Here is a 24,849-nt window from a genome sequence, read left to right as displayed (position 1 = left end):
GGTAATCTGGCATCTGTGCACAGTGTTGAGGAATATCACTTCATTCAAGGGCTAATAGTGATGCACACTAATGGTTCACCTGCCACTTGGATCGGGGGTTCAGACGCCCAGCAGGTCAGCGTCATTTTTAATCTCAATCTTATACTGGCTCTGTGTACATGGCACGACAGCCTGTGCCATAAAACATCCTCATAAACTAAGGTTACATCCACATTTTTTACAGATCAAAATGGCATAGCCTAAGCCGAACAGCTGATTTGCGTTAAAGCTATGTTTATTAGAGTGCATGAAAATGCACTCTACTGTTATGCTGTTTATTCTTATTACCGATATTATAGTCTTCAGTCACTTTTTGTGCGTTCAATTCAGCTTCAACCGTTCGACGTAGAAACTTCATTCAAACTGTGCTGCGTAGGTCTTACTTAGGTGACTTCAGCTATGTAATTTTCAACTTTGAAAACTTTATCGTTTAATTTATATGAATTTTTTAAAAAAAAAATTCTCCCATAGACTTAACATTGGATTATGACATCACAATGAAGTCGTTAAGCAATTAGAATCTTAAGCCAGGTGTTCAAAGCCACCTGGCAGCAACTCTCTGTCTCAGGCTTTCTGACTCTCTTAAGACAACATATCCTGTTCAACTGTTTCCTCTGCCCACAACTGTTTCAAAATAAAAGTCCTCATCATTTTTGCATTTTCATGCACTCGTAATTTCCTTGGAATTACATCTCTAGTTATGTGTATTGTTATTAAATAACCTCATGATAGAGAAAACAAACCATTTTGTGGAATGATGCATAATCATGCATAATGAAATTTGCAAAAAACCTTACTGTAGCCCGTGAGTGACATCATGCTCCGTCTGCTACTTGTTTTCTGTGGCTGATCAAAACGAAAAACAATGGTTTCATGCTACAGTATCCTTGTGGGGCTACATTCCCACCAAGTTTTGTGCATGAAATGTGCTCACGCGGAAAAAACTAAACAATGGCTAAATCTACAAATATGGCCGCTGCTTTGAGGCTCCATAATATGATGAATGATAAGGATTTATTCACGACTTTGGTCTGACTTCTGCTTTTATCTGTGCAGGAAGGAATCTGGTTTTGGAGTGATGCATCCAGATTTACATTCACCCTCTGGGCTATAGGTGAACCTAATAACTATAAACGTCCTGAGAACTGCCTTAATATGAATCATGGAGGTAAATACGCCTATAGTTATTAGTAGCCTATAAGTTGTTTTGTATATCAGCACTATATTTATGAGTGTTATTATGTAAAATCACTTTTGTCATAATGTATGCCCTTTTTGAAGGAAATCTGGGTTGGAACGACAATCACTGTTCAGCTGCACTTCCATCAGTCTGTGCAAGAAGACCATCATAACATTTCCACGATGTTTGCCATGGCAGTTGTGGTCACTGATAGCTGGGCATTCCCCTGCAGCACTATATGTATCTCCATATTGTGTACATCTTTTATCTACACTTCACCCACTTATGTTACAGTTCTGCTGTCTTTGATAAGGATTTGATTGTCAAATCATTCATTTTATTTCTTTGCCTGCTTCAGTGCTTGCAATCAATGTGGGCAGCATGCATATCACCTTGTGTGCTTCCATTAGTCTGCAAATAGTTCTCTATGGCCATACAATACTGCATACACAGGTACAGGACATCACATTCTGGATGCTACATGTAATGCAGTTGCACTGGACAGTCCAGAGCAGTTCAGGTTTGTAGTCATCTGGGAAAAAGTTGGTTTCTACCAGTCTAATCTGGTACTGATTCACAGACCACATACTGTACTTTGATTGTTGAATACTTGCCCCTGAGAGCTGTTCCCCATTTTTCAATTTCATTTTTAAACAAAGGATTCCTCCTGCTCCTTACCAGGAGGTGATATAGATTATCAAGGGGGTGTTTTGACTCCCAGTAAATACCATAAGGTTGTACGGTGCCATATAATAAGATTCCAACTGGTTTAGGGGCTCTTTCGCACTGAATTATCAACTACATTTCTGAGTTGCGAGATTGTGTCTTGAACTCCGAACAGAGATTCTTGGCTCTAGTCTAAATGTATGCACAATACTAGAAATAGGGTTCATGTTTGAGGGTTAAGTGAATATAGTAGCTTTCATCATGTAAAAGACATTATAACTTAGTACAGATTGACAGACCATATAGATTGCTTGGTACAGTCCCCAAAACCAAGTGCAATGTTGTGTCTGAACCTAATGGAATAACTGAAGACAAAATAACTTGTAAATAACATGAAATAAATAAAATTAACTAATAAAGATATTTTGGTAATGTGTGCAATAATTCATTCTCTGGTTGTTTTTATCTGAATGCTTAAACGTTACAGTGATTCTTGGAACTAAACTTTACACAGTGCAGAGACAAGCATTTAGTTTTGCTAAAGTGTGAAGCAGCCGTAACACTTTTGTGAAGGAATGCCAAACTGATTGTGAGGGACGCACTAGTAGTTTGAAAAATATATTTCCACCTCAATAAAAATTAATTTGCACCTTGACCCTTTCACGGGCTCCATAATGTACCATGTTGCAGATGCTAAAAAACCCCAACCAAAATCCAAATCAACTAAATTCTATGATCACAACACTCTACAATACTGGTCTGTCTGTTGGGGCAGCCGTGGTGTACTGGTTAGCGCATCGGGCTTGTAACCGGAGGGTTGCCGGTTCGATCCCCGACCAGTCCACCACGGCTGAAGTGTCCTTGAGCAAGGCACCTAACCCCTCACTGCTCCCCGAGCGCCGCTGGTTGGGCAGGCAGCTCACTGCTCTGGGTTGTGTGATTCACCTCACTGTGTGTTCACTGTGTGCTGTGTGTTCACTAATTCGGTTAAATTGGGTTAAATGCAGAGAACTGAATTTCCCTCACGGGATCAAAAAAGTATATATTCTATTCTATTCTTCTTGTTCTACTGCTTTATCCTGAACGTCGGTTGTAATTCCAGAGATTATTGCACAGTCTGTGAACAGCACGGATGATTCTTCCTCCGTTCATGGCAAGATTGATTTATTTATTTCCTTCCCTCAGAACTTATGTCTCAAACTTAATGTGACCTTCTCTACATTTTTTGAATGTATGTCCAACATTCAATGTTTCTGTACTATCACCCGAAATATCTATAACTTTTTGTGAGTATCCATTAGTGCATCCATTTGAACAGTTGCAAATAGGTGAAATGTTTTGTATATAAAGAACTAAAGGTCAAGTCCTATGACCGACCAAATGTACCGAAATATCAGATGTATACCCCTTTAATCATGTACTTCTGAATAATATTTTTAAAAGCAAAATAGTTCTGTATACTTCAACTTAAGTAAAAATCTGACTCAGCAACTTTCACTTGTTGGAATAATTTGTCATATCTACACTTGCACTTTTTGTGGGCGTGAGTGTCTGTGTTGAGTGCAAGGTACTGCACGCATGCATGCTTTCTCAGATGTACTCAAACACTCTCCAGTGTTGTCACTGTGTGTGACATCACTGGAGTTTCCCCAACTGAGGAAGGAGTACCGAAAGCCAGTACTGAGAGACTGAGGGAAAGCTTCTACAATCTATCCACATCTTGAATGAGGACTGTACCACTTACACTTATCTTCTCTCATTTTACCTTTGCTTATTTATATAATGTTGCACATTGTCATTTAATACAAAGGACTACATTTTACTGCATGTTACATAAATCTATGTGACAAATATCTTGAATCTTGAATGTAGACACAGATGAATAGACCTAGACTCATAACATACTGTACATGCATAATACATACGTACACTTACACATAGGATGGACATACAATACACTCTTAAAATAAATTTGTTGTCTCTTTCTGGATACCGACGTGTTAAAAAAACGCATTGTTTTCAACGCAAGCTGTGTTAATTCCTGCAGTACAATATTGTCCAAATATTTGTAAGAGGGTTTAACACATGCTCCAACACTGCTTTAAAACAGACAGATGTACCATTACTTGCTGCTTGATTCTTTATTTTTTTTTTTTTATCATTCTGAAATGTACATTACTTTTCAGTTTGTGGAAACCTAAACATAATTTAAGCCTCTGACAGTTTATCACTTTGTAATATTCCAGGTTATTCACTGGACTTGAACTGCTTACATCAATTAAATCCAATTAAAACCGGATAAAATGGGGTGCACCAAAACTTTTGACTGGCTGTGCAGATGCAAAGTTACAAGTTACAAAGTTAGAAAAATAATTTTCACAGCAGCATTATGCTTGTAGGCAAAACTATTCATAGAACATGTCTAAGAGAAGGAAATAAGGGTCCAGATGGCCTTAGGGGGAGGGCCTTAGCTGGGTGCATTTTCCAACTTAAAGGTGTTTTCACTAGGCTATTTCAGACACTGCTTGACACACACACAGTTCCGCTTTCATGGAAGAAAACTACAATAATCCCAGTGCCGAAAAAGTCTCACCCTGTCTTACTCAACGACTTCAGACCAATTGCTCTCACCAGCATTCTATGCAAATGTATGGAAAGGGTAGTATTGGGTCGTCTAGCAAACTCTCATTTGCTAGACAATCTACAGTTTGCATATAAGGCACAAAGAGGTACTGAGGATGCCACTCTAACTCTCATTCACATGGTTAGCAAGCACATCCAACTCCCAAAGGCCTACGCTAGAATTTTGTTTATTGATTTTAGTTCAGCTTTTAATACGGTCAAGACTGACATCCTTTTAAAACGATTATCAAAACTGGAGACAAATGGGCATCTTGTATTATGGATTAAGGACTTTTTAACTGCTCGTCCTCAAAGGGTCTCTGTACAGGGTACCATGTCTGATGAGGTTGTTTTAAATACTGGTGTGCCTCAAGGCTGTGTTCTATCTCCTGTGTTATTCTCCATGTACATCAATGAAATGCAGATCTGTGATAGTAATTTTAGCCTATTCAAATATGCTGATGATATGGCAATGGTTGGTCTAATGGTCAGGGGGAATGTGGATTTGGAGCAGACCTACCTTAATCACATCCACCGCCTTGTGGCTTGGTGTGAGGAAAGTGCCCTTGTCCTAAACCCCACTAAGACCAAAGAACTTGTTGTCAACACAAGGGGTGGACAACCTACATGTCAACCAGTTACAATTGGGGGCCAACATGTTGAGGTTGTCTGCAGTTTTAAATATCTAGGTACTATATTAGACCATAACCTAAATTTTATTGAACACACTGATCATATTTTTAAGAAGGCATCCCAAAGATTGTTTCTCTTAAGGAAACTCAACAGCTTTGATGTGAGTAAAAAAGTCCTGGGGATGGTTTACACCAGTCTGCTGGAAAGTGTAATATCATACAACATTACATGCTGGTATGGGAACTTGGGGGTTAGGAGCAAGAGTAAGCTCACAAAAATTATAAATATGGCCAGTAAAATCATACTGAACCCCCAGAGACAGTTGGTGGAACTGTATACAACCCACACTAAGAGGAAAGCTCTACAGATAGTCCAGGACCCTCTACATCCACTATATCACACCTTTGAAAGACTCCCTTCAGGAAGAAGGTACAGAGTACCTACATCCAGTAGAAATATTTTTAAGAAATCTTTTATACCTTTATCTATTAACTTATTAAATCAACTCAACTTATGAGTTCTATAAATCATACTCCATGTCCCCACTGACCACTAATTAAGTAATTTATTATTCACTTTACTGTTTTTTATGATAATTTAACCCATTTGCACATGTCCATATCCCCATATCTGCTGTGCAGACTTGTTTGTGCCATATGTTGTACCTGCTGTGTAATCTTGGTTTGTGTTTGTTTTTTGTTGCACTTGCTGCTGAGTCTTTGTCTGTGTTTGCTCTATGTTGTACTTGCTGTGTAGTCTCTGTGTATGTCTGCCTTATGTTGTACCTGATGTGTAGTCTCTGTCTGTGTTTGCTTTATGTTGTACTTGTTGTGTAGTCTTGCCTGTGTGTGCTATACGTGTATGTTGTGGGGCCAAAGATGAATTTCCACAGTAGTGGACAATAAAGACTTCTAATCTAATCTAATCTAAATAACCCAGAAAACATCAAAATTGTGTGGCCATGAATAGTACTGTGTATCTCTACAGAACAGGCACTTGCTGGTGTGTGAAGATAGTGTGAAAAGTTCCTCATGATACTAAACTTCCTCATGATGCTAAAAGTCTACAGAGGTAATAGACATCTGAAATTCGCCTACAAAAAAAAGCCATATTTGCCCAAATAAGGAGATCTGGTATCTTGATATTTTTTCTATTGGGAAAATCACGTCGTCAAATCAGGGGGACGAAGAAATTGGAAATGCAGACGTTTTGCACTACAAAGTTTTGTCCTCTGCCTTCAAGTGGATACTGTGATCTTCGAGAGGTGAAGATGGCACACTTTGATCTTTGCTACCCCAGAGCTAACTTACAATGCAACTTGCCATAGGCAGTTACAGTAGCTTCAATTAACAACCGGAACTCCTTATATGGGCAAAGATGGCAGTTTTGGATCCTATTTAGGCGAACTTCAGAGGTCTATTTCTTACTCAGAGTTTGATCATCTTAGATGACTGTCAGTTGGTGAGTGTGTTAACGGTGCCATTATGAATGATATCTATGGGAATGTCGACGTTACATCTGGTAATAATATGCCTGGTAAGTAATGTCAGATTTGTCAGATTTGAGAGAAATATTTTATTTCACAATCTGTAGCAGACATCCGAATTCAAATCACCTACATGATAGTAACAGTAAACAATTACAGTACATTTATCATTTTCAGTATTTCATTTGGATTTAACCAGAAATATGAGGAGTGTTTACAGAGGAATGTTTACATACACTTACTGACTTAATTAACTGACTGATTGACTGATTGATTGATTGATTGATTGATTGATTGATTGATTGGTTCATTTTATTTCACTAAGTGTCTGGTCCCAGGTTGTCTAAGACCACAGATTGTCGGCGCCCAGCAGCTCAACCCCATGGCAGTGGCGCTGAAGAGAAAGTGTCCACGTCTAGAGTGGTGCAGCTGCTTCCTCTGGCTCTTGGCCTCTCCCTGCTCCTCACCCTGCCTGCCCTTATGGCAGTGGCGCACCTCTGTGAGTTTCAGTCATTAAATACACTAAACAAGAAATCAAAACATATGAATTTACAAAGCACATGAGTTTACAAAGCATTGTTTTTACTTTACCTACTTATCAAGTAGTTAGCGAGTAATGTACTGAACAAATTAACGTTATAGATGGCAAAGTATACTCTAAAAAGTGATGTATTCAAAATTACACTTATCTGCGAGTCTTTTTTTTTTGTCAATTTTTTTTTCAATTTCAACACAGAAATTGTGTGATTGACCGATGAAAGACAGACTTCAGTTAAAAAAAAAAAAAAAATTAAAATTGTGTACCTGCAAAAAATGAAAGTGGACTGTCTTTCACCCACAATGCTGTGTTTAAACTGACACCACAATTAATCCTGAATTTTTCATTTTGCTATTGTATCTGGAATGGAAATGAACATCTGTGAATTCCTCTACATCCCCTGAGAGCTTGTAGAGTGCTTTTAAATTCTCCTTTCCATTCAGAGGAGCCTTTTGAAAGATCTTCTTTTTGATCTGTTTTCTACACGTACTACTGTAGTGATCGTGTCAAACGACAGACAGTTCCTCTGCTATTTTCAAATATCTAGTCAATCTTGTTGCATCTATACTTGTGTCTGTGTGTGATTGTGTGTGCATGTGTGTGTGTGTGTGTGTGTCTATGTGTCTGTGCGGTCGGTTGCCTCTCTGTAAAACACTTGACATGTAGGCCTACCATAAATAGGCTACAAAATGTCTGAATATCAGCAATGAATTTAAACCACTAAATGATTGCTCTGTGGCAGATGCCAATGAACAGGCAAAGCTTAATCTCATAGAAACCCTGCACAAGAATTTATCTGCAACCTTGAATACCACTGGTGAGTTTGGCTGGATCCTATAGAGTTTCAGACGAATTGAAAATGTTGTCCACTTCTGCAATATCTTTTTGACCAATTATTTTGTTTGTTTTTTGTTTTAGATTTAATTGCTGGTGTAGAGGAACTGCTTGTCAAGCATGAAGATTTTCTTACTCAAAACTCTTTTAATGGTACGTTTGAAATAGCAGATATGCATTCAATCAAATGTGTAATCTGATGAATAAATTTACTCATTAAAATAAACATGCTCACCCTCTGAAAAACAAGTCTAACAAATGGTTGCTGATGATACAACCAATATCACATAGTTTTCTCGCAGAAAATTAAATATGTAATCCAGCCATTTCAGCTGCTCCAATTTGTATCTAGTTTACTCAGGAACTTGTCCTGAGGATTGGGAACTAAACGACCAGCGCTGCTTCAAATTTATCAGCACAGCAACGACATGGGCAGAGGCAGAGGTTGGTTCACAAGAATCAAACGATGAATACATTAAACTGTCTAGCTTGTTTACAAAGAGTGAAAACAAGTTTTAAGTTTTTGTTGCTTCTATGACACAACATTTCTATATCTTATTGACTTGTCTTCCTCAGCGCTTCTGTTTACTGCTGGGAGGTCATCTGGCATCTGTGCACAGTGTTGAGGAATATCACTTCATTCAAGGACTAATAGTAACACACACTCATGGTTCACCTGCCACTTGGATTGGAGGTTCGGACGCTCAGCAGGTCAGGGTTATTTTCATCCTTAAGCAGAGACATTACTTGACAATGTGCCAGAATCACATTAATAATTTTAGATTCATGATGAATTAAATAGGAATCATAAAGCTTTATTCACAGTATACCTCATACTTTTATCTGCACAGGAAGGAATCTGGTTTTGGAGTGATGGCTCTAGATTTGCATTCACCTTTTGGCTCCCACGTGAACCTAATAACAGCAATGGTGCTGCTGAGCACTGTCTTCAGATGAACTGGGGAGGTAAATTACACCAAGCTATATAGAGTTGTTTTGTACTTCAACACCATATGAGAATGATTGTTTCTAAGAATAACTTTGTCATGTGTTTTGTCATATTTCATGCCATTTCTGAAGGAGCTCTGCGCTGGAACGACGAGCGCTGTTCACTTGTTCTTCCATCTGTTTGTGCAAGAGGTCTTATTTCATCATAATATTTTCACTGTATTTCTCATGGCAGTTGTAGTCTTTGCCGTTGATGGATGGACATTACCCAGCAAAATAAAGTGGTTGATTTTGTGCCATTAAATCCCATAAGAGCATAGGGAATCCATAGCTACGCCTACTGACTTTTCTGTGTCAACCCAACACACATCCATATACTGTACGTTTGTGCTGACATTTGTAGGCCTGGGAGTGTACTTTGTATCTTGTTTTATGAAAAAGTGCTATGTAAATAAAGATTGCATAATTGGGGGCCACGCAGTGAAGCTGCAAAGGCACCCATTGTGTTTCTTAGTGTTATTATTATTCTGCAATGGGAGTCTATGGCAGCCCATAGAACTTTGGCACACTCATTGGGAACAGTCCAATGATTCATGTCACCAAGTCGGCACCTCAAACGCTCTAGCACCACCAACAGGTCAAAGTTGGACGTGCATTCAAGACCCGTTTGACCCATTGGTCCGATTTTCAAAAACCAGGTATCGTTGGAATCCTTGGATCAGCCTGAGTTCAAACCCCCTATTGTATCATTTTCCGCCATGATGGATTTTCCTTCATTTTGGATTTCATCAAAAACACCTAAAAGCCTACTCCTCTGACCAATTTTGTCCAATCGACACCAAACTTGACACGGAGCATCCACAGAGTATGTATTACCCACGCTTTTTGTCTTCAGAACTATTACCTTTCGCCCATAACAGCCAATCGAAATTTGTGGCGAAGCCGCCAAACAGGAAGTGAGCTCACATCTCAGCAACCTTTGAATCTATCAAAACCAAACCAAAGATCATTAAGGGCGGAGCAAGATACTTCATGAGAAGCCACTTCCTGGAACCCGAATCGCAAGAGGGAGGGGGGGGGGCAAAATCCCCCTTTATGCAGAGCTGTTCCATTGAAGTCTATGGACATGACACGCATGACACACCCCCTTTATGTAGAGGAAGTGATCCCCGTTTTGCACCCATAGACATGAACTACGACGACGTATGTTGCTCCGCCTTAAGGATCTTTGACCAAACTTGTACATGGACTCGAGACCCCATCGGGAGGATGGCCAATACATTTGGTGACCTTTGACCTCTGGAGTGTGAAGCCGCCAAATAGGAAGTGAGCTCATATCTCAGCAACCTTCACTTCATCTATCAAAACCAAACTTGGTATATGGACTCGTGACCCCATCGGGAGGATGGCCAATACATTTGGTGACATTTGACCTCTGGAGTGTGAAGCCGCCAAACAGAAAGTGAGCTTATATCTCAGCAACCTTTGCATCTATCAAAACTCGTGACCCCATTGGGAGGATGGCCAATGAATTTGGTGACCTTTGACCTTTAGGATAGCTCTAATTAGCAAAAATGCAAGTTGCCTTGTAACTTTTGACTTGTTAGACATGAAACTTGCTCTGACGCCTAACGGCTATATGTCCGATTGAAGCATTGAGCTAACAGCATTGAGTTGCCGTGGTTACTCCGGCCTACTGCTTGGCCCCCTCATTGCTGCTTGCAGCTATATTTATATATAGATTCTTTCTGTCACATCTTGTCAGTTTCTTTGAAAAATTAAACTTTCGAACTTTTAACATTTGGCCTACTCTCAAATGTCTACATGTGATTAAGTATCATTGTCTGATTTGTTTCAGTTGGTTAAATATTATTTCAGAAATCTGAAAAGTAAATATACAATCAATGTTTGAAGAGCTCTTTTCCGAAACGTTATGAATCCATTTTTGAAAAGTATGAAAACATGAATAAGTCATGTTATAATTCTGTATTTCAGGCAATATCAATAAAAATGCAGTTGTTTTGTTTTGACTGAGTAAAGATACATTAACTAAACATAACCCAATTGAAATTACTTACAAAAAAATTATTTTAAGAAAATTCATTAATATGGTGGATAGCGTTTTGCAAAAGAACTTTTTGTTTCCTCATTGCAGGTTTTTCCCTGTTGTGCTCATCTTTAGGACCTTATTAATAGATGATAAATTATGTTACATTCTGTGGACATGTGCATAGGGGCTCATGGACTTGCCCCAGAGTGTAACGCTGGTTGTAGCAACTCGAGCTACTGTAGGCAAAACCGATTGTTTTTGTTTTGTTTCGTACCGACGGTGACCTCAAGAAATCGAGATCTAGAGATCTTGCTAGATTTTCCCTTTAAGGAAACAATGCAGTGCCCTCCTTAAGTATTGGAACACATGCTAAAGTTGACTATGAAGAGGAATATACAATCATCTTTTGAAAATTCATCTTAATGCCTTAAATAAAACTATTAGGAAATATCCCACTTTTAAGGACATCAATTTTCTTTTTGAATAAATAATGTATCGTAAATAAATAAATGTTTTCCTTAAAATACAGGGGTCATAAGTATTGGAACCTCTATGTTAACACTATTTGTTAAAATTCCCATTGAGGCAAGCATGAAATAGCTGGTATTTAAAAAATACATATTTTTAAAATCTGCCTGCCTCTATATGGGAATAAATAGATAAATCCATGAAGAATCCATCTTGAATTCTCTGACTGTACATTTTTCAGCTTAGTTCATCCAGATGTTTAGTAGGGTCACCTGAATTTACTGAAATTGTTCCTAATCGGCAAGTAACCTGAATTACAACCATTATTCCAGAATGCAATAGTAAATCTTTTTGACCCATAAATGAAACCAGCTAATAGGCTAACTGAAATAAAACCATACCAGTCTCTAGGTATGGTGAAGGGTATGTGATTTTAATTCCACAGGCCGAAAGGAACTTTAGAGTGCGTATCAGCTTGACCTACTAGCCTACTTTCTTAGAGCGATGAGGGACAGGTGGGGCCTGATAACGCTTGCCCCTTGATCAAAGTGGAGAATGAAAGAAAAAGTTTGAGAACTACTGTACAAGTCCAAAGCAGTCAGGCACTAGCGAGCTAGGCACCACTAAAAACAAATAAAGTCTGAACACCATATGCCTATACCCATACATCAGAAGACTTTGACAAGATTTGGGAAAGATTCTTGAAAGATTGGAGTTGTTAAACGAATGCCCTCCCACCCCATTCAAACTTTATTCAAAAGATCCAATCTTTCACTAATCTTTCCCAAATCTTGTCAATGTCTTCTGGTGTAAGGATGGCTTTATGCACCGATCTTAATTGTAAATAAAAGAAAATGTGGGAACCTGGCAGATTGAAAGCATCTTTAACATCAGGAAAATCAAGCAATCCTTTCTCTATGAAATATTTTACAGTAAATAGCGAACACCCCTCTGTTCCCAATGAGGAGCTGTGATAGGCCTCACCAATCAGATGTGAATTCTGGACAGAAGGTTTGCCAATTACAGACCGAGATGATGATGTGCCTCAACCATCCTCCATGTTTGTTTAAGATAAAAAAAATAATACGGCCAAAAGGTAATTCACATTGTTTGTTTGTTAGAAATGTTGACAAAAATAACTGAAGTCTAGGATCTATAATGTCTGTGATATTGAACTGAAACTTGAAATGAATATGGATTTAAAAAAAAAAAAAAAAGGATTAGCAAATAATTGCGTTCTGTTACATTTTAAACAGCATTTGAACTCTGTCTTGGAACTGGGGTTGTGTCGTAATGTAATTTCAGAATTAGACTGGTTGTACAAAACAGAAGGACTGGTTCCTTGATTAGCTTACTTATTACTGTACATTAACTACTGTTGTAAACTTCTGCAACCAACAATCAGTTTAGGAGCAGTTTATGATGTAGACTATTTATGACCCTCCACCACTGTATAAATAACACTCTCATTCTCCTGTAGAGTCACTCCACACTCTAGACACCTGATTCCTTTTCCAAGCAGATCGGCACCATGACGTCTTTGACCTCCATCGTACTCCTCTCTGTGTGTGTCATGAGTTCTGCTTCAGGTAAAAACATCTCCACAAATCATTTCAGCATTTGTAAAGGAGAGTTAATCGTCATTGTAATACAATAATGACTCTCTATGACTCTCTCTCATAACATCTCTACCACTCTTTTTTTTTTATTATACATCATGTTGCATAGGCTATGTAAAAAAATCAACCAAAGATTAAGAAGTAAAGTCTATGATCACAACACTCTACCATACACTCTGTTTTAACCTAAGCTTGGGTTTAACCTAAACTAATTCCAGAGATCATTGTAGGCCTACAGTCTGTGAACAGCACTGATGATTCTCATGATCAAGGTAAAACATAAAAAAAAAAAAAAAAAAAACCCAGAATATACTGTATATGTGTGTGTTATTAGTCTCTCTATATATAGCCTACAGTAATTTCCTGTCTATTAGCCGCATTGTGTATAAGCCGTTTTATGCAAGTTAAAAGAAACAAAACCATGAATACCATATTAATTGCCCCTGTGTACAGTATTATAGCTGGAGAATCTTTGCAAAATCAATGTATAAGCTGCGGCTAATAGTAATTACGGTATACAGCATACCATAATACTTTACTATACTGTATACCATAATACTTTACCATATAGTATCATTTGTATTTCAGTTTGAGAACTGCTGCTCTGTGTGTTTTAACTTGAACTGCGTTTCATTCCAGAGCTCATTATCCAGTCTGAGAACAGGGCTGAAGACTCCCCAACATTTCGGGGTATTTATTTATCATTATCATTATTTTACCTTGCTGGACAGGTCTCAGTAGGATCCTTGTGTGTGTGTGTGTGTGTGTGTGTGTGTGTGTGTGTGTGTGTGTGTGTGTGTGTGTGTGTGTGTGTGTGTGTTTGAATGTAAGAAGTTTTACATTTCAATTGTATCTGAAAAACAAGGCTTTAACAAACGGCTCTTGATGATACAACCAATGCCACATAGTTTTCTTACAGAAGATTAAAACATATTATAGGTTGCCTAGTAACGGGAATGCTGGCGAGTTTGACGCCGCTCTGGCTGGCTTGTTTACTTTCAGTATTTTTACTATTTCTCATTATTATATTAATAATTTTATTTGATTTCCATACTCAGTTCAGTAGTTAAGTCCAATAGTTGTATATATCTACGCATTTCATAATATCTCCGCCGTAATTAGTTTATTTTTGCGGAGTTGGAGTCTGACATCCTACGCTTGACCGGAAAATGCAACTGAAGTTCCAGTAGACCTACAGTACAGCCCACTTCTTACACACTTCTTCATGCATAAGCAACAGCTGCTGGAGCAAGGATGAGGAAATATTCGATAAGTGAACTTTACCGGCTATGGGGGAATTATGCGCCTTCTGCGGAGCTTCTGTGTCAACGCGACATTCTCCGACGTCCGAAGTATGTCCACCGAGGATCTCGTCGCAACAAAATCTACACGGCTAAGGGAGGCAAATCAATCCCATGTCTCTGGACTGCTGATCGTGGTCGTTTGAAGCCTGATAGACGAGTTGACCATACTGTGCTTGCCCGTCTGCCCAGATCGGATGTGCACAGTCCGTCAAACCGACTGAAAGCTGGGCTATTCAACATACGATCGCTCACCAACAAAGCTTCTCTTGTCAGCGACTTCATTATGGATCATAAACTGGACTTTCTATGTCTCACGGAAACCTGGCAGCAGAGCAATGATTTCTTCCACCTGAACCAAGCAGTCCCGCATGGATTTGTTTACATCTGTAAATCCCGCTCATCCGGGAGGGGAGGTGGTCTCGCACTGCTCTATCGCGAGAATATGAAACTGACACCACTCTCTGTGCCTGATCACACCTCTTTTGAACTGCTGGCTGTTCAGATCAAAGGACCTACACCCACCATCATTGCGGTATTGTACAGACCTCCTAAACTATCAAACACATTTATTCCTGAACTTTCAACTGTTCTTACTGCTTTGAATGCAATGTCTCCTAATGTCATCCTGATGGGGGATTTTAATATACACATGGACAATTGTTCTAATGCATTCACAAAAGATTTTATGGATATGCTTGACTCCTTTGGCATCACACAACATGTTAACTGTCCAACCCACAGCAAAGGACATATTTTAGATCTGGTCTGTTGCTCTGGTATCAAGCCTGGCAATGTCAGTACTGCTGAACTACCCATCTCTGATCACAAAGCTGTACTGTTTGACATCTATCTTCCTGTCATGAAGTCCAAGGTTCAGCGTGTGATGTCATATCGCAACATTAAAAAGGTGGAACCTGAGGAACTCACTTCTCTAATTGCCACTTATCCCTCACCTGCTCTGAATAGTTCATTAGGGGATTTAGTTGACCACTATAATGAATGTTTGTATACAGCACTTGACAAAGTTGCTCCTATGAAGACGCGCACTGTTTCATTTGTGCACTCCGCTCCTTGGTTTACGCCAGAACTTCGGCATATGAAATCCTTGGGCCGACGCTTGGAGCGGCTGTCAAAAAAGACTGGTCTTACTGTGCATAAAGACATGTACTCTGAACACGTACATGAGTATAAAAATGCTCTCTGTGCTGCAAAAAGATCATACTATGCAAAGATAATCAGTCAAGGAAACACCAGGACCCTCTTTTCCACTGTTACTGGTCTTCTTAAGCCACCTGATAACATCACCCATCAAGAACTCTCTGATGAACGCTGCTCAGCCTTCTTGAACTTTTTTAATACCAAAATTGAGGCAATCCATCAGCAATTAGAATGTTCAATTAATCAGCTGAACCATCCATACTCACAGTGCACCCTGGGCTCATCTTACAACAATGAACTCTGTGAATTCAGTCTCCCTACTGAAAGTGCCATCTGTGGCCTCATCAAAAAGTGCAATTCCTCCACCTGTCAGCTGGACCCTCTTCCAACAAGCCTGGTTAAGAGTTGCCTGCCATCTATTGCTCCGATGATTACATCAATTCTGACCACCTCTCTTCTCTCTGGCACTGTACCATCTGCCTTTAAAACAGCTATTGTCAGACCAACGCTGAAAAAACCTGGATTGGATTCTAACAACTTCAACAACTACAGGCCTATATCTAACTTGCCCTTTCTCTCCAAAGTGCTTGAGAAAATAGTGGCGACTCAACTCCAGGATCACCTGAAGGACAATGATCTCTTTGAGCCATTCCAATCTGGATTTCGTCCTATGCACAGTACTGAAACGGCCATGGTTAAGATTACTAATGATCTCCTCTGTGCAGCTGATGATGGACTTATTTCCATTCTGATTCTCCTTGATCTCAGCGCAGCATTTGATACCATCTCTCACCATGTTCTACTGGAACGTTTAGCTAATATCGGAGTGCGTGGCAGTGCTCACCAGTGGTTCACCTCCTATCTCTCTGGTAGGACACAGTGCGTACAAATGATGAGCTGCAAGTCTGAGAGTACTGCTGTGACAAGAGGGGTGCCCCAGGGATCTGTGTTGGGCCCTCTGTTGTTCATTATCTACCTTCTTCCACTTGGCACTATCCTCAGGAAACATGATGTTCAATTTCACTGCTATGCTGATGACACCCAGCTTTACTTTTCAGTGAAACCTACTGCCACCCTTCCGCCAGCTGCACTTACTGCCTGCCTCCATGACATCAACGTGTGGATGACACAAAATTACCTGAAGCTGAATAGCAGTAAGACTGAGTTGCTACTGGTTGGCTCCAAATCAGCTCTTACTAAGATGGAACCTATCACCATCTGTGTAGATGGCAGCACCATCCCTTGTTCCAAACAGGTCAAGAGCCTTGGTGTCATACTGGACAATACCATCTCGTTCAATGCACACATTAACACCATATCAAGAAATGCCTTTTTCCATCTAAGGAACATTGCACGGCTCCGCCCAGCACTCACCCAGCAGAGTGCAGAAGTCCTAGTCAATGCGTATGTGACTTCCCGCCTGGACTACTGCAACTCAATCTTGTCTGGAATTCCAAATAAGCTACTTCACCGGCTCCAACTCATCCAGAACTCTGCAGCGCGGATTATAACATGCTCCAAATCCACCAGCCATATAACACCATCGCTCATGCAGCTGCACTGGCTTCCAGTTGCCTTCAGAATAAATTTCAAGGTCCTGCTCCTGGCATACAAGTCCCTAAACAACAGCGCCCCTACCTACCTCACTGACCTACTGGAAGTGTACACTCCTGCCCGCCCTCTGAGATCCTCCTCAGCAGGCCTGCTACGTGTCCCTGATGTGAACCTCTGCACTCTGGGAGAGAGGGCTTTCAGCTACATTGCCCCCAAGCTATGGAATTCATTGCCAGACTACATCAGACACTCTGACTCAATCACTGTCTTTAAAAGTAGACTGAAAACATTTTTCTTCAAAAAAGCTTATGGACTGGCTAACTGACTTTAACATTTAACATTTTTCTTTTCTTTTTATTTCTATGTGATGATTTTGCAACCCTGTAAAGTGACCTTGGGTGTCTTGAAAGGCGCTTTAAATAAAATGTATTATTATTATTATTATATAATCCAGTCATTCCAACTGTTCTATCTTTTCAACCAATTTACTCAGGAACTTGTCCAACGGGTTGGGAACTAAACAAAAAGCGCTGCTTCAAATTTATCAGCACAGCGAGGACATGGGCAGAGGCAGAGGTTGGCTGACTATAAACAAAGACAAATGCAAGCTTGTTAATCATAGTGAAAATAATAAGTAAAAAAAAATGTTTTTTTTATTTTTGTATTTTTTTCTACACATTTATGTGACTGCTTAATGTGTTTTCCCTAGCGCTTCTGTTTACTGCTGGGAGGTAATCTGGCATCTGTGCACAGTGTTGAGGAATATCACTTCATTCAAGGGCTAATAGTGATGCACACTAATGGTTCACCTGCCACTTGGATCGGGGGCTCAGACGCCCAGCAGGTCAGGCTCAGTTTTAATCTCAATCTTATACTGGCTCTGTGTACATGGCACGACAGCCTGTGCCATAAAATATCCTCATAAACTAAGGTTACATCCACATTTTTTACAGATCAAAATGGCATAGCCTAAGCCGAACAGCTGATTTGCGTTAAAGCTATGTTTATTATGTGTATTGTTATTAAATAACCTCATGATAGAGAAAACAAACCATTTTGTGGAATGATGCATAATCATGCATAATGAAATTTGCAACAAAAAAAAAAACCTTACTGTAGCCCGTGAGTGACATCATGCTCCGTCTGCTACTTGTTTTCTGTGGCTGATCAAAACGAAAAACAATGGTTTCATGCTACAGTATCCTTGTGGGGCTACATTCCCACCAAGTTTTGTGCATGAAATGTGCTCACGCGGAAAAAACTAAACAATGGCTAAATCTACAAATATGACCGCTGCTTTGAGGCTCCATAATATGATGAATGATAAGGATTTATTCACGACTTTGGTCTGACTTCTGCTTTTATCTGTGCAGGAAGGAATCTGGTTTTGGAGTGATGCATCCAGATTTACATTCACCCTCTGGGCTATAGGTGAACCTAATAACTATAATCGTCCTGAGAACTGCCTTAATATGAATCATGGAGGTAAATACGCCTATAGTTATTAGTAGCCTATAAGTTGTTTTGTATATCAGCACTATATTTATGAGTGTTATTATGTAAAATCACTTTTGTCATAATGTATGCCCTTTTTGAAGGAAATCTGGGTTGGAACGACAATCACTGTTCAGCTGCACTTCCATCAGTCTGTGCAAGAAGACCATCATAACATTTCCACGATGTTTGCCATGGCAGTTGTGGTCACTGATAGCTGGGCATTCCCCTGCAGCACTATATGTATCTCCATATTGTGTACATCTTTTATCTGCACTTCACCCACTTATGTTACAGTTCTGCTGTCTTTGATAAGGATTTGATTGTCAAATCATTCATTTTATTTCTTTGCCTGCTTCAGTGCTTGCAATCAATGTTCCAAACATGGAGAAAATGATGATGATGGGGGGGGGGGGGGGGGGGGGGGGTCATTTGAGCATCTCTGGGCAGCATGCATATCACCTTGTGTGCTTCCATTAGTCTGCAAATAGTTCTCTATGGCCATACAATACTGCATACACAGGTACAGGACATCACATTCTGGATGCTACATGTAATGCAGTTGCACTGGACAGTCCAGTTCAGGTTTGTAGTCATCTGGGAAAAAGTTGGTTTCTACCAGTCTAATCTGGTACTGATTCACAGACCACATACTGTACTTTGATTGTTGAATACTTGCCCCTGAGAGCTGTTCCCCATTTTTCAATTTCATTTTTAAACAAAGGATTCCTCCTGCTCCTTACCAGGAGGTGATATAGATTATCAAGGGGGTATTTTGACTCCCAGTAAATACCATAAGGTTGCACGGTGCCATATAATGAGATTCCAACTGGTTTAGGGGCTCTTTCGCACTGAATTATCAACTACATTTCTGAGTTGCGAGATTGTGTCTTGAACTCCGAACAGAGATTCTTGGCTCTAGTCTAAATGTATGCACAATACTAGAAATAGGGTTCATGTTTGAGGGTTAAGTGAATATAGTAGCTTTCATCATGTAAAAGACATTATAACTTAGTACAGATTGACAGACCATATAGATTGCTTGGTACAGTCCCCAAAACCAAGTGCAATGTTGTGTCTGAACCTAATGGAATAACTGAAGACAAAATAACTTGTAAATAACATGAAATAAATGAAATTAACTAATAAAGATATTTCGGTAATGTGTGCAATAATTCATTCTCTGGTTGTTTTTATCTGAATGCTTAAACGTTACAGTGATTCTTGGAACTAAACTTTACACAGTGCAGAGACAAGCATTTAGTTTTGCTAAAGTGTGAAGCAGCCGTAACACTTTTGTGAAGGAATGCCAAACTGATTGTGAGGGACGCACTAGAAGTTTGAAAAATATATTTCCACCTCAATAAAAATTAATTTGCACCTTGACCCTTTCACGGGCTCCATAATGTACCATGTTGCAGATGCTAAAAAACCCCAACCAAAATCCAAATCAACTAAATTCTATGATCACAACACTCTACAATACTGGTCTGTTCTACTGCTTTATCCTGAACGTCGGTTGTAATTCCAGAGATTATTGCACAGTCTGTGAACAGCACGGATGATTCTTCCTCCGTTCATGGCAAGATTTATTTATTTATTTCCTTCCCTCAGAACTTATGTCTCAAACTTAATGTAACCTTCTCTACATTTTTTGAATGTATGTCCAACATTCAATGTTTCTGTACTATCACCCGAAATATCTATAACTTTTTGTGAGTATCCATTAGTGCATCCATTTGAACAGTTGCAAATAGGTGAAATGTTTTGTATATAAAGAACTAAAGGTCAAGTCCTATGACCGACCAAATGTACCGAAATATCAGATGTATACCCCTTTAATCATGTACTTCTGAATAATATTTTTAAAAGCAAAATAGTTCTGTATACTTCAACTTAAGTAAAAATCTGACTCAGCAACTTTCACTTGTTGGAATAATTTGTCATATCTACACTTGCACTTTTTGTGGGCGTGAGTGTCTGTGTTGAGTGCAAGGCACTGCATGCATGCATGCTTTCTCAGATGTACTCAAACACTCTCCAGTGTTGTCACTGTGTGTGACATCACTGGAGTTTCCCCAACTGAGGAAGAAGTACCGAAAGCCAGTACTGAGAGACTGAGGGAAAGCTTCTACAATCTATCCACATCTTGAATGAGGACTGTACCACTTACACTTATCTTCTCTCATTTTACCTTTACTTATTTATATAATGTTGCACATTGTCATTTAATACAAAGGACTACATTTTACTGCATGTTACATAAATCTATGTGACAAATATCTTGAATCTTGAATGTAGACACAGATGAATAGACCTAGACTCATAACATACTGTACATGCATAATACATACGTACACTTACACATAGGACGGACATACAATACACTCTTAAAATCAATTTGTTGTCTCTTTCTGGATACCGACGTGTTAAAAAAACGCATTGTTTTCAACGCAAGCTGTGTTACTTCCAGCAGTACAATACTGTCCAAATATTTGTAAGAGGGTTTAACACAGTCTGCTCCAACACTGCTTTAAAACAGACAGATGTACCATTACTTGCTGCTTGATTCTTTATATTTTTTTTTATCATTCTGAAATGTACATTATTTTTCAGTTTGTGGAAACCTAAACATAATTTAAGCCTCTGACAGTTTATCACTTCCCTTTGTAATATTCCAGGTTATTCACTGGACTTGAACTGCTTACATCAATTAAATCCAATTAAAACCGGATAAAATGGGGTGCACCAAAACTTTTGACTGGCTGTGCAGATGCAAAGTTACAAGTTACAAAGTTAGAAAAATCATTTTCACAGCAGCATTATGCTTGTAGGCAAAACTATTCATAGAACATGTCTAAGAGAAGGAAATAACCCAGAAAACATCAAAATTGTGTGGCCATGAATAGTACTGTGTATATACAGAACAGGCACTTGCTGGTGTGTGAAGATAGTGTGAAAGGTTCCTCATGATACTAAACTTCCTCATGATGCTAAAAGTCTACAGAGGTAATAGACATCTGAAATTCGCCTACAAAAAAAAGCCATATTTGCCCAAATAAGGAGATCTGGTATCTTTTGATATTTTTTCTATTGGGAAAATCACGTTGTCAAATCAGGGGGACGAAGAAATTGGAAATGCAGACGTTTTGCACAACAAAGTTTTGTCCTCTGCCTTCAAGTGGATACTGTGATCTTCGAGAGGTGAAGATGGCACACTTTGATCTTTGCTACCCCAGAGCTAACTTACAATGCAACTTGCCATAGGCAGTTACAGTAGCTTCAATTAACAACCGGAACTCCTTATATGGGCAAAGATGGCAGTTTTGGATCCTATTTAGGCTAACTTCAGAGGTCTATTTCTTACTCAGAGTTTGATCATCTTAGATGACTGTCAGTTGGTGAGTGTGTTAACGGTGCCATTATGAATGATATCTATGGGAATGTCGACGTTACATCTGGTAATAATATGCCTGGTAAGTAATGTCAGATTTGTCAGATTTGAGAGAAATATTTTATTTCACAATCTGTAGCAGACATCCGAATCCAAATCACCTACATGATAGTAACAGCAAACAATTACAGTACATTTATCATTTTCAGTATTTCATTTGGATTTAACCAGAAATATGAGGAGTGTTTACAGAGGAATGTTTACATACACTTACTGACTTAATTAACTGACTGATTGATTGATTGATTGATTGATTGATTGATTGGTTCATTTTATTTCACTAAGTGTCTGGTCCCAGGTTGTCTAAGACCACAGATTGTCGGCGCCCAGCAGCTCAACCCCATGGCAGTGGCGCTGAAGAGAAAGTGTCCACGTCTAGAGTGGCGCAGCTGCTTCCTCTGGCTCTTTGCCTCTCCCTGCTCCTCACCCTGCCTGCCCTTATGGCAGTGGCGCACCTCTGTGAGTTTCAGTCATTAAATACAATAAACAAGAAATCAAAACATATGAATTTACAAAGCACATGAGTTTACAAAGCATTGTTTTTACTTTACCTACTTATCAAGTAGTTAGCGAGTAATGTACTGAACAAATTAACGTTATAGATGGCAAAGTATACTCTAAAAAGTGATGTATTCAAAATTACACTTATCTGCTGAGTCTTTTTTTTTTGTCAATTGGTGCTTTTTCCAGTTAGCCTATTAGCCTGTTTGATTTGGATTGAGCTCAATGAGCATCAAACAGGCTAATAGGCTAACTGGAAAAAGCACCATGCCAATCTCTATGGTGAAGGGTATGTGATGATGTGGGGCTATTTTAATTTCAAAGGCCAAGGGAACTTTATCAGGATGCATAATATCCTGGATCCATAAAATAGCTGGCCTTTAAAAATAAAAACATATAAAAAATCCTCCTGCTCCTATGGGAATTTAACATAGGGTTCAATTACTTATGCAACCTGTATTTAAGGAAGAACATTTATCTATTTACGATACATTCTTCAATCACAAAGAAAATTAGTGTCCTTAGCGGTTTGATTTTTACTCATTTTTTGAATTAAGGCATTACAATCAATTCTCAAAAGATGATTTTATATTCCTCTTTTTAGTCAACTTTAGCATGGGTGTGAATACTTACTATACCCACTGTATACTTGTGTCTGTGTGTGATTGTGTGTGCATGTGTGTGTGTGTGTGTGTCTATGTGTCTGTGCGGTCAGTTGCCTCTCTGTAAAACACTTGACATGTAGGCCTACCATAAATAGGCTACAAAATGTCTGAATATCAGCAATGAATTTAAACCACTAAATGATTGCTAAACCACTAAATGATTGCTCTGTGGCAGATGCCAATGGACAGGCAAAGCTTAATCTCATAGAAACCCTGCACAAGAATTTATCTGCAACCTTGAATACCACTGGTGAGTTTGGCTGGATCCTATAGAGTTTCAGACGAATTGAAAATGTTGTCCACTTCTGCAATATCTTTTTGACCAATTATTTTGTTTGTTTTTTGTTTTAGATTTAATTGCTGGTGTAGAGGAACTGCTTGTCAAGCATGAAGGTTTTATTACTCAAAACTCTTTTAATGGTACGTTTGAAATAGCAGATATGCATTCAATCAAATGTGTAATCTGATTAATAAATTTACTCATTAAAATAAACATACACCCTCTGAAAAACAAGTCTAGCAAATGGTTGCTGATGATACAACCAATATCACATAGTTTTCTCGCAGAAAATTAAATATGTAATCCAGCCATTTCAGCTGCTCCATTTTGTATCTAGTTTACTCAGGAACTTGTCCTGAGGATTGGGAACTAAACGACCAGCGCTGCTTCAAATTTATCAGCACAGCAAGAACATGGGCAGAGGCAGAGGTTGGTTCACAACAATCAAACGATGAATACACTTAACTGTCTAGCTTGTTTACAAAGAGTGAAAACAAGTTAACAATAAATATGCTGAAACTTTATGTTTGCCTTCTTCAAAAGTGTTGTTTTTGTTGCTTCTATGACACAACATGTCTTATTGACTTGTCTTCCTTAGCGCTTCTGTTTAGTGCTGGGAGGTCATCTGGCATCTGTGCACAGTGTTGAGGAATATCACTTCATTCAAGGACTAATAGTGACACACACTCATGGTTCACCTGCCACTTGGATTGGAGGTTCGGACGCTCAGCAGGTCAGGGTCATTTTCACCCTTAAGCAGAGACATTACTTGACAATGCGCCAGAATCACATTAATAATTTTAGATTCATGATAAATTAAATAGGAATCATAAAGCTTTATTCACGGTATACCTCAAACTTTTACCTGCACAGGAAGGATTCTGGTTTTGGAGTGATGGCTCTAGATTTGCATTCACCTTTTGGCTCCCAGGTGAACCTAATAACAGCAATGGTGCTGCTGAGCACTGTCTTCAGATGAACTGGGGAGGTAAATTACACCAAGCTAGTTGTTTTGTACCAACACCATATGGGAATGATTGTTTCTAAGAATAACTTTGTCATGTGTTTTGTCATATTTCATGCCATTTCTGAAGGAGCTCTGCGCTGGAACGACGAGCGCTGTTCACTTGTTCTTCCATCTGTTTGTGCAAGAGGTCTTATTTCAACATAATATTTTCACTTTATTTCTCATGGCAGTTGTAGTCTTTGCCGTTGATGGATGGACATTACCCAGCAGAATAAAGTGGTTGATTTTGTGGCATTAAATCCCATAAGAGCAGATGGAATCCATAGCTGGGCATTTCTCAGAATTTGGGACTATTTCTGTCCACAGGGTGTAATTCTATTAAAAACAAA

At 39.1% G+C, this 24,849-nt stretch overlaps 1 protein-coding gene and 1 long non-coding RNA gene across 2 annotated transcripts; both read left to right on the top strand.

Moving 5' to 3' along the window:
* Positions 1-17,621: 17,621 nt before the first annotated feature.
* On the top strand, positions 17,622-24,726 carry LOC134072342 (ladderlectin-like; the record flags this gene model as incomplete). The annotated part of the gene is made up of 5 exons (XM_062528976.1): positions 17,622-17,675; positions 17,809-17,943; positions 24,092-24,226; positions 24,367-24,481; positions 24,588-24,726. Coding segments are annotated over 5 exons (516 nt in total), but the record flags the coding sequence as incomplete, so codon positions are not given.
* On the top strand, positions 22,338-23,608 carry LOC134072527 (uncharacterized). The gene is made up of 3 exons (XR_009937177.1): positions 22,338-22,506; positions 23,389-23,463; positions 23,565-23,608. It is a non-coding gene; the product is annotated as an uncharacterized LOC134072527 (long non-coding RNA).
* Positions 24,727-24,849: the final 123 nt, after the last annotated feature.

The sequence above is a fragment of the Sardina pilchardus genome, chromosome 24 (genome assembly GCF_963854185.1).
Source record: "Sardina pilchardus chromosome 24, fSarPil1.1, whole genome shotgun sequence".
NCBI classification, from domain to species: Eukaryota; Metazoa; Chordata; class Actinopteri; order Clupeiformes; family Clupeidae; genus Sardina; species Sardina pilchardus.
This window is presented reverse-complemented; position numbering and strand designations above follow the sequence as displayed.